At 36.7% G+C, this 11,035-nt stretch overlaps 1 protein-coding gene across 1 annotated transcript; it reads left to right on the forward strand.

Annotated features, from left to right (window-relative positions):
• Positions 1-296: 296 nt before the first annotated feature.
• zgc:174888 (uncharacterized protein LOC558116 homolog) lies at positions 297-7,225 on the forward strand. The gene is made up of 5 exons (XM_053495505.1): positions 297-674; positions 825-937; positions 1,079-1,147; positions 4,402-4,533; positions 5,071-7,225. Exons 1-5 carry the CDS (start codon positions 662-664, stop codon positions 5,449-5,451), a joined length of 708 nt encoding a protein of 235 aa, XP_053351480.1. The 5' UTR covers positions 297-661; the 3' UTR covers positions 5,452-7,225.
• The last annotated feature ends 3,810 nt before the right edge of the window (positions 7,226-11,035 follow it).

Below are 11,035 nucleotides of genomic sequence, written 5' to 3' on the forward strand. Positions count from 1 at the left end.
CTGCACAAGATGAGAGTACATGATGCCCTAGAATGATATCTCATCTCAAAGACATGACTAACAAGCACGCTTCGTCTTAGTCAGTGACCCCATGGGATAGAACAGACATTTTCTTTGTGGAGGGAGGCGAGATGGAAAACAGAAGGTCTAAGTGCATGCCCGGGCCTGTGCATGCTTTCAGCACTAGTGAGAGTTGAAAAAAGCAGAGGGGGGGGAGAACTGATTTCCTTTCTAAAGAAGGGAAGGGGAGGAGAGGAGAGTAGAGGAGTGTTCGTTCGCTGTAGAGGGGTGTTTAATGTCTGGAGTTTCCAGGACTTAGCACACTGTGGTTGCTACGATTAGGACAGTGCTGAATGAAAGCAGAGCACGGGAAAGGGGGAGAAAAAGGGGAACAGAGTGAAAGTAAAAACGAAAGGGAATATCCGAAAAGAGTGTGGAAAGTACCAGAAGGGCAACACACAAGCCAGAGAGAGTGTGCGCGCGCGCGCGAGAGAGAGAGAGGTGTGCTCGTGAACAGGACGTAACTTCGCAGTTGCTCACGCGGTTGCTCGCGCGCACACGGAAAGCACAAGTGTGTTTACTGACAGTCATTAAACTTTAAGTGGGCAGTCATAAAAACAAAGCATGATGGGTACTACGGAGCGGATGCGCCGGTAGAAGCATGTTATCGACAGGTAGGTTAAACTCACATGTGGGCTTTATAATCACTTAACAGAGACGTGTGCGTCTGCCTGCATTGTACGGATAAAGTCAGAAAATACTTGTTTTTGAGTCAGAATTTGCGATAATGTGTGACATTCCGGCTTTATCTGTTTATCTTCTAGTTTTATTGCTTCTATCAGTGTTCACTGTTCGAGGAAGCGCTTGCGATGAGTTGCAGAGACAAACCGTCAGTAATTGGCAGGGCTCTATCAAGCGTGAAGAACAGAAAGGATTTGTGAGTCAATGAGAGCTGTTTTTTATTCTTGCTTCAATTGTAGGGTTTTAAACCACACAAAAAAAATACAGTAATGTACTCATTGTGTTTGTGTGTAGTTGATATGTTCTCTGTGTTTTTTTTTTTGTATCGCTGTTGCAGCCAGAGGTGTTTCCGAAAAACTACTACGTACAGCATCATTTCAATGGCAGCACGCAGTGTGAAGACTCGGTGAGGAAATGTTTGTCTAAATGTGGTTTCTACTTCAATCACGGCCTTGTCTGTGGCAAACTGCACCTTTCCTTGTTACCCTCAAGGGTACAACTAGTTTGTCTTTGAATACTGTGCCGCACTCAAGGGAAAGCGTTAATTGTTTCCTGTGCGCGTCTGAATTTAGTCTGTTTAGCCAGTGCCAAGAAAAGTGACATATCTAAAATGAGGTGGCACAATGGCTTAGTGGTTAGCGCTGTCGCCTCGCACCTTCAAGGTCTGGGTTTGATTCCTGCCTCTGGCCTGCCTGCATGAAGTTTGCATGTTCTCCCGGTGCTTGCTGGTTTCCTCCCACAGTCCAAAGACATCCAAGTTAGAGGCTAATCGGCCTTCCCAAATGGCCTGAGTTCATTGTGTGAGTTTGTTTTTGTTTGTGCCCAGCAACGGATTGGCACCCCGTTCAGTGTCTCCTGGGATAGGTTCCAGTCCCCCACTCCACACCCCCAACCACACTGCATACAGGGTCAGACGATGAGTGAGAGTGATCTAAAATTAGATGAAAGGTACAACAGAAACCTGAACAAGAACAGTACAATTACACATCCGTACCTTTTAATGCGTCTCAGCAATCTGCTTAATTTATGAAGTAAATTTAATTTTCACATTTTTAAAATGTGTAAGTTACTTCATATTTTTGTAGTTACTTACATATTTTCTTAAAATCTTTTAAGTTGCTGCTTCATGATGTCCTGCCTTCCAAGACAGTGTTGAGGACTTTGGGTTTCTCTCTATATTTTTCTTTTCTTCCATATATTTTCTATAATTCCACTTGTGGTGGAGCTATTGCTTTTTATTCTAATAAACGCAAGTAAAAATACAGTACTATTAAATATCAAACATTACTCTTACAAAAAAATGTCTGTATATCAGCAAAACATCATATGATTTCTTAAAAAACATAAATGACACTTTTTGAATACAAAGAAATGAGCAAGGAAGTCAAATTCTTCAAGTATTAATAGCCAATTGTCTTTAAAAAAATTAAGTAATGGGTGGTCTGGCAACAATACTATTTGTTACTGTATATTGCTCTTTATAGATTTTTTTATTTATTATTTATGCATTTATTTTTATCCATTTTAGTTATTTAGTACTTTTCCTTTTGACAATTTTTGTGGACATTATTAAATGCAAATCTGCTTTGCCATGCATGTCCCAGATCATTTACAAGTGATTACCATTTATTGACATACAAAAGATTTGTTTTATACAAAATACGCCTTTTCAAAATCTATCTGAACTACAGTGGCATCTTAAATTACGAGTAATTTTGTCTGCGAGCATTTTGCAAGACGAGCAAAATTTTAAAATAATTTCTAACTTAATAAACAAGCAAGGGCTTGAAATACGCTTTGTCTGTCGAGCGTCACGTGATCAGACAGAGCAGTGTTTCTGTTAGTGTGTGTGTATGTGTGTGTGTTCGCGCTTCTCTTATTTGAAAGGAGGGAGTCGGCTACTGTGTCAGACTAGAGGAGGGAGGAGGCAGGGAGGGAGTCTTCCTACACAGTAGCTCCCTCTCTCCTTTTGTATTACTTCAGCTTCACACACACAAACCAACTGACCAAATTTCGACCAAGCTTTAGACAGATGCCCTCACATTTGTTGATAGAATACTCTGGTATACAGAAAAGTTTTTGTTCACCTCAAACAGGTGTCCAGATCCTGTTGCTCCAAAAACAAGCCCAAATCATCACTCCTCCATGGCCATGTTAACCATGTGTGTATGAGGTATTTCTGTTGAAATGCTGTTCTTCTCCCAATTGTGCTGTCCTGGACTTTAATATTAAACCTGCTCAGTGAGGGTTGTAGGGTTAGAGAGTATCTAACTCTTATGGGGTTTTATTGCATTTCTCTGAGCGTTGCACGGTCTGACCCTGGGGTGAATGTGCTGGGACATCCACTTCTCAGATTGGCAACTGTCTTGAATCCTTTTTACTTGTGAATAATCTTTCTCATTGTAGAATGCTCCAAAACTCCCAATTCTCCAAATTGTTAGGAAATGGTTTCATGAGTTTTTAAGGTTGATTTGCAGCAACAAGTGTTTCTCTAATACCATTGCTTATGTTTTTCCCTCTTGGCATTGTGTTCATACAGCTGAATGCTCCAGAGCAGCAAATTGCCAAAACTTCTGCGGTTATTCTGCACAACTGCTGCTGATCAATTAATCATGGGCTAATGATCAGCAGCACTTGGCTGCAACTTACCCTCTTAAATCATTAAGGAAGCATTAAGGGGGGAACTTAGCATTGCCTGCATGTTTTTTCTTAGTGACCTAATTTTTGTTAAATAAATTATGACATGATGAAAAAGGTTGTTGTTTGTCTAAGGTTGCATTTGCCTAAAACTAAGACTTGCTACAATTAGATGATTTTTATTATGTTTTTAATCCCCAAAAAAACAACAACAACAAAAAGAGGTTACAATACCATTTACACATGACTAGAGACCTATTAATCATATTGATTGAGCTCTGTCTTCTATTTATCTTTAATAAATTGGCAATTATGCACACATATATAATTAGCCAAAGGCCTGTATAATTGGATGATGTTCACAAGAGGTCATTAGCTACAATGTCTAAGAGCCTCTACTTTAGAGGTTTTCACCCAAGTGACAAGCAATGAAACAGTATAGTTTTTATTTCTGAATCTATACTTGTATGCTTTAAGTTTTACAAATGAAAAATGTATTAGACAGTATATAAGATTGAGACTGCCTGTTAGTCAGATTAAAACAACAAATTAATAAAACAATAAGCCAGCAATGTGTTAAAAGTAATTACATTTTTAATGCTTTATGTTTAATTTGGGAAGAGGAGTGCAGTATAAGTGCATCAATGTAATAGCAAGCTATCTACTTAACTAATAGTTCTTTTCTGAACTATGTGATTGTTTTTTGTCCCTTTATGAATTTATTATATTCACAAAGCCAGTTGGTGGTGTAGATATGTATATGCTAGGAGGCTCTCATCACTTTTTGGTGTTTGAAAATTGAAAGTGGTTTACACAATAAAGACAGCCTGAAATTTAGCCTGCATAGTATGTCATCTCTGGCATACTGGAAATATTCATGTTATCCACATTCTTGTTCAGTATAAGATATGGCATTTGGACTTTGTTCAATATAAATAATGAATAGTTGACCTTTTAAAGCAATTCTAAGTGTGTGTGTGTGTGTGTGTGTGTGTGTGTGTGTGTGTGTGTGTGTGTGTGTAGTGCTGTGTGTTTAGTGCAGCCTTCCTCCTGTCAGACGCCTGGAAGTATCTCCTGCAGCATATTGAAAGGGTTCACATGAAATATACATTCATTGTTGAACTGATCATTGACCTTGATAACATTTGGAAAGGGGTATGTACATCGCACTTATTTTGCACTCCGTTTAATTATTTCTCTAGTCTATATTCAGAAACTTTTTATCTGTTATCCGATATTGAACTAAGCTCATGATTTGCAATAATATTTTGTTCATTTAATTAAACCTTGGCACATTAAGTCTATATATATATATATATATATATATTTAATAATGCTAGGTTATTTCTTCCACTGTTTTACTTTTTTTTTTTTTTTTAATCACAGCTTACAGAACCACAGGACTAGACAGGCTAGTGTTCTTTAAATGAATAATTCTTTTATTTACAACCACCCTTAAATAATAAACTCTGTCAGGGTTAATAAATTACTTGTTTACCACTCTACTGCAAGACATTGTTGAAAATTTATTGTAGTTTCTTGTCTACAACAAAAAAAAGCACTAATTTATTCCAGTCCTAGAAGCTTTGTGTGTTCTACACGCCTTTGTAGCATCCAGTTTTACAGTACTGAGTAAACTTGGCTCTATATTACTGTTCTTTAAAATAATCCAAATTATTTTTGTGTAAACAGAGTTTCCAGGACACACCAAATCCCTCTGCCTTCCCGTCTGTCCACTCCTCTCCTAGAACTCTGCTCACCTTCACGTCTGATGTCTTCTCTAAATGGCTGGACCTAAACTGCCCCGATAAAAATTTCAGCTGTGTGTTTGCTTCTCCTGCTCCTCTGTTCACCGATGAACAAAAGGAGCCAAAGGCAGAAAACAGTGCCGATGTTGGAGGACTTGTTGAACAGGAGTCACAATATGGGAAAGAAGGTGAAAGAGAAAAAAGATGGCTTACCATCACCCCGAAGAATGGAGACAGGGGGCTGTCTGCTTCTCTAGGATTCTTTATTTGTATTCTTTGTTGTCTGAGGCTGCTGTTGGATGTGATGCTGAATGAGCTCGGTTGAGGATGGCGTTTCATGTTGAAAGTAACGCTTCGAGATCCTGGATAATAAGGCCTTGACTGTTAGCTACTGCAGTAAGATTGGTAGACCATATTAAATCAGGTCAGTGTTTGTTTGTAATGAAGAAGAACAAGTATTGGTGCTGAGTGTGTGGTGCTGGCTATGGTATGGTGGTCATTTCATATCTACGGCATTCCTTTGAGGGTTTTTGCTGATAAACCTTAAAGCCAGTTGATCATATGACAGACAGTGATCTTTCATACTGCAAAATGTTGATTGATAAAGAAGAGTACTCTTTGTCACAGTCAGGATCCTGTGAGCATTGTGTGCGAGGTGGGAAAACATCCTGGACAAGATGCTAGTTCACTGCATAGCAAAGAAGTATTCACATAATATTATGGTTTGTGATACAAAATTGTCATTCTGATTTTAGACAATGGCTAGTACATAATACATAAATGCTTTAAAATAACATCTGGAATAAAAATGGGATCCAAAGCCCATAGACTTATAGACAATATTTAACTCAGAGCACTTTACTAATCATAGTATAACATTGTAACAAAACTGACAATTGTTAGAGCAACTGTCATAAGGTTTATTGTTGCTTTGGATTCACCTGAACTTTTAAAACTATCCGAGTCAAACTATTTGACTCCAATAGGAAATGTATGTATTTTTAAATGTGTAGAATTATAAAAATTTTAAAGTGGCTTTATTAGTTAAAAATAGATTTGCACTCAGTTTACATTCTCAGCCTTATTTAGTACAACCTCAGTTTTCATCTACAATGATGTATACAGTTTTGTCCAATTTAACAGGAAGCTGTAGCTAAATGCAAAACATTTAATTCGTTCTTAACTTTTTTTTTTTTTTTTTGGGAATTATACATTTTGTGCAAATGATCATGCATTTAAACGAGCATGTAATTTTTTTCAGATTTTTTATTTTTTATTATTTATCGTAAGGACTATATGATCGATAGAGACACGGAATAATCTGAAACGATAAGTGTGCAAAAATATTGTGTGGCTTTATGCTTTAGGCATGATGAAACGGAAAAGGCAAAATGAAGCTCTTTCTGGATGTTAAATTATTTTGGAGACTCCTGACACTACATAAAGCAGCTGAGTGAAGCTCCAAAACTTTGCGAGGAGTCTCAGCTTTTTGAAACTACTTTTTTTTTTTTTTACATTGCCAGTCCTCTGCATTTTTTTCCCCAAGTAACTGTCATAGAGAATTCGGCAGTGAGAAGCTTGCCATTAAACCGCTTTTATGGAAAGACTGACAGTATAATGCTCCAGAAGCACTAAACACGTGCTCATCTGCACTTTGACTGCACTAATGCTTTCCGTCCCTGTTGGGTTTTTTGTGTGTGTTTTTGTAGTCCTGCTGAAGGACATTCCTTTGGTGTTATGCAGGATGTGAGTCTCTGACTAAAATGTTTTTTTTTTTAAACACTGACTGTAGAACTTAATTTTCCACGATTGCACAATACAAAACTCTGTAAGTATGGTATTAGGATTATTCAGTATTAACATGGTATCAACATCATTTTTAAATACTTGCGTTGAAAATAACTCAGTTACAATAAGCTTATAGCGATGTACGCTAGTGCTCAAAATATTATCAACAGTATTTCGGGAACAGTTCTGCACGGTTGTAATGTTTACATGATTTAAACTGATGGCTTGGATGCTACCAATAAAAAGCTCATAATGTATTTCACTGATACCATATATCATGCAATTAAATTGACTCTTATGTGTGGTTTGAAGATGCTTCAAACAAAAGTATATTTTTTATGTACAGGACCTATGTGGGGGGGGGGGGGCATCTGTTAATAAAATGCGGAATATATCTTTTTATTATTGTCATATGAAAATTATTTATGGAAAACCAAAATCACATCCAAAATCACTCTACGAGCTTGGGAATTTTCCTGGCAGCTGTTTCTGTAAATAAAAAAGGAAATGGAAAGTGAGAAAGACAACTTCTAGTCAGTTTTGGCACCTTTTTTTACCCTGGATTTCAATGATGAAAAATACCTGAACATAATATTTGTAATATGAATGTTCTCTATTCATTAGTTGCCTCGGTGGCAGAGTGAATAGCAATGCCACCTCACAGGTCCAAGGTCCCAGGTTCGATCCTGAAATTACTGGACTTGCATACAAAGCAGCTCTACACCTGTCCATGTGCGGTTTTTTTTTTTTTTTAGATTCCCTGTTTTCCTAAAAATAAAATCACAAACATTTATATTCTGAAAATGTTACATGCATTTGTGTCTGGTTGCCAAATTGACTGGTGCTCTTGGGGTGGGAGGGATGTCATATTATCTCCTTAGAATGCAGGGATGTGTCTGCCTGGTACACTGTGACGAATGATTAAAATGTAAATAAGAGGGTGACGGAACTAATAGAAATTACAATATATTAAATGTAATGAATGAGTAAATTGTTACAGCTCAGAGAAACAGATACATAACATAAATAAACATAAATAAAGACAAAAAAATATTATTTTACTATGAACAAAATTCAAATGAATAGTTGGTGACAAAAAGAACAAGTGCCTAAGCATATCATCTCTTATATATTACATTGTAGTCATTTAGACAAAGACAGTTTTTGAAACAGCTTTTATCGTGTGTAGTTTGGCAAGCACTGAGTGGACCTCTTGTTCTTGTGCAAACAACAAGATCCTAAGGCAGGAAACAGGTCCGTATTAATCACTAATAGAAAACAGCCTAATAATATCACGATATATGAGTGTCAACTTTTTATCAAAAACTGCATCCACTTTCAGTAATCAAATCCTTCCTGGCACTGTTATACCTCTACCCTGTACCCTGGTGTGTGGAATATGCGGATGTATCGTTCTGAATAGGCTTACTGTTTTTACTCTCAAGTATTATCTAAAATTATGCTCATGCTAAGCTCAGGGTAAAACTGGTTTTGTGCCTGGAGCATGTTTCGATATGAGCAGAAGTGGTTAACTGGTATTATGATATTCTGTGATCTTAAATAGTTATTCTATTTATGTTTATTAGACATATAAAACTACAGTGGTGGCCAAAGGTGCTGAGACAAAGATTTTTTTTTTTATAATGACAATCATGATCATAATAATAATTTGTTATTTTATGCAATGAAATTGCTGTACAACAATTATTACTTAGTGTGAAATATTTATTCTTCAAAACCTTCTGGTCTTCAACTGTTCAAAGGAGATTATTGCATATTTTGGATGCCTCAAGCATTGTTTTACAATGTGGAAAGAAAGAAAAATCAGGAAAGCCCATGTTCCTTTGTTTCTAGACAAACTTTGTTGGTTAAAGGATGCTTTGACCCTGTTATCTAGCTATGACAATTTGTACATTGTCAAGTTCTCTGTGATTCTTATGCTTTCCCCCATTTGACCTGCTTCTAATGCATCACCTTAGAGAACTGACTACTCACTTTCTGTCTAATATATCGCACCCCTTGACAGGCTCCACTGTAACAAGATAATCAATGTTATTCACCTGTCGGTGGCTTTAATGTAATGGTTTATGGTTTCGATTATGCATACGTCAAGGTTTAATGTCATGCAGGACTCAAAGCAAACCCACCAAAATCAGAGACTGATTCTGATTAAGAGGAGCATATTATGTGTTTGAAAAGAGAGAGAGAGAGAGAGAGACTGCAACAACTGCAACAGTGGACAGATGATGGCACAAACAACAACAGCTGAACAAAATGCTATTGTTGACACACTGCTAATCTTCTGCGTTCTCCAAACAGAGGCAATAAGGGAAAGCAAGCAAGCAAGTTTACCTACATAACACATTTCGTACACCATGGCAATTTAAATTGCTTTACATAATGCATTTCTAATGTCTTTTTAAGAAAAAAGACAGTTAAATAAAGTTGAAGAACTAAAATAATTACTGAAATACAACCAATTTATTAAATCATATAATTATTTAATAATTATTTATTAAAAATGAATAAAATAGTTTAATTAATAGCTGTGTAAAAAAGGACAGTCTTAGTTTTAAAAGTGGCAACCGTTCCAAGTGGAGCTGTTTCCAAAAGCAGGGGGCAAAATGGCTGAAAGCTATTTCAACATATTTATTTTGGACTCTGTAAGTATGGTAAGACCAGTCCCTGCAGAGCTAAGACACTTGCCAGACTGATATTTCTGATATCCTTTCGATCCATACCATTAAGAGACTTGCAAAAAGAATTCTGTCATGCTGTGGACTGGCCATCCATATGTTACATACAGACACTCTTAAAACTACACATCAAATTTGTTAACAGAAAGTATTGAAATTTGACACTTGCATTTATTTGTTAATTATTTTTGGATCTCAGTCTCACACTGAGGAAGATGTTTGACAATTGATGTTTGCAGTGACAATACTGTATGTAGGAAATAGCATATTCCAAGCAAGGTCGACCCTTGGCACAGTTTACTGTCTGTGTGGAGTACATGTCCTCTCCTTGTTAGTGTAGGGTGTCCTCCTAGTTTTCCAAATACCTTCTACCTCCCCAAAAAAAATTCCCAGAATATCGGTTGATAACACTAAATAGCCTCTATGAGTAAACGAACATGTGAACAAATGTGTGTGTGTGTGTGTGTGTGTGTGTGCAAATGGTGCCTTGTGATAGACTGATTCTGGGAGAGAATCCAGCCAAAAATGTATTGAAAATGAAAGTAAAAGACAAGAAATTCAAGTTACACACCTTTCGAATATTACAATGTAAACAGTAATTTAAGAAAAAATTAATGTCATGTTTTTTATGTGAAAAGTATTTTCTTTTACTTTGATCAAATTTCTACTGAATTAATAAAAAAAATATATATATCATGTATGTGTTATGTATGGGTATGTTTACAAATTGGTAACAAGTTATCCAGGGGTTCAAGTCAAACCAGGACCCAAGACTGACTTCTACAACAGTATGGTGATGAGACTCTTAGCTGCAATAAAACACTTAAATGGTGAAAACCTTTTAGAGAAGGCTGTGTGCCCGTTAATGATAAAGGTGGCTTGGAGACTGCTGCAGTTGTTCTCATTAACATTTAGCAAAAGGAAAACCTGATCCTTGAAAATTGATGGATAACTTGTTACCAGTTTGTGGAAGAATACTACTTGCACATTACAGGGACTCGGCTGGGAGGTTTTTTTTTTTTTTTTTTTTTTGCCACATCCTTTGTATACTTCTGACCTTACTCCAAGCTATTTCCACATATGCACTTTGTAGCTACCTTGATGGTATCCAAGCACTAGTGAATTGCTAAGATGTGGATTACTGTTAGAAAGTGCATTACTTATAAGTGCATAGGATGTGTGCTTTATTATTCTGTACAAACCAAAGTCCCATTTTGACTCGAACACTCCCAGTAGATTAGTTCATGCTTTCTATGGAGGGAAGGAGATGCCAGAAAGCTTACCCATAATCAGATGCAGGTCTGTTTCCTAAATTAATCATACAGTGGTGTGAAAAACTATTTGCCCCCTTCCAGATTTCTTATTCTTTTGCATGTTTGTCACACAAAATGTTTCTGATCATCAAACACATTTACCTATTAGTCA

The sequence above is a fragment of the Clarias gariepinus genome, chromosome 4, assembly GCF_024256425.1.
Source record: "Clarias gariepinus isolate MV-2021 ecotype Netherlands chromosome 4, CGAR_prim_01v2, whole genome shotgun sequence".
Lineage (NCBI taxonomy): Eukaryota > Metazoa > Chordata > Actinopteri > Siluriformes > Clariidae > Clarias > Clarias gariepinus.

What these genes read in the sequence shown, in the direction of transcription:
- zgc:174888 (XM_053495505.1), top strand. An exon ending in GTGAAGAACAGAAAGGATTT is followed by an intron (nt 938 to 1,078) that starts GTGAGTCAATGA and finishes TCGCTGTTGCAG; the next exon opens with CCAGAGGTGTTTCCGAAAAA. An exon ending in GCACGCAGTGTGAAGACTCG is followed by an intron (nt 1,148 to 4,401) that starts GTGAGGAAATGT and finishes GTGTGTGTGTAG; the next exon opens with TGCTGTGTGTTTAGTGCAGC.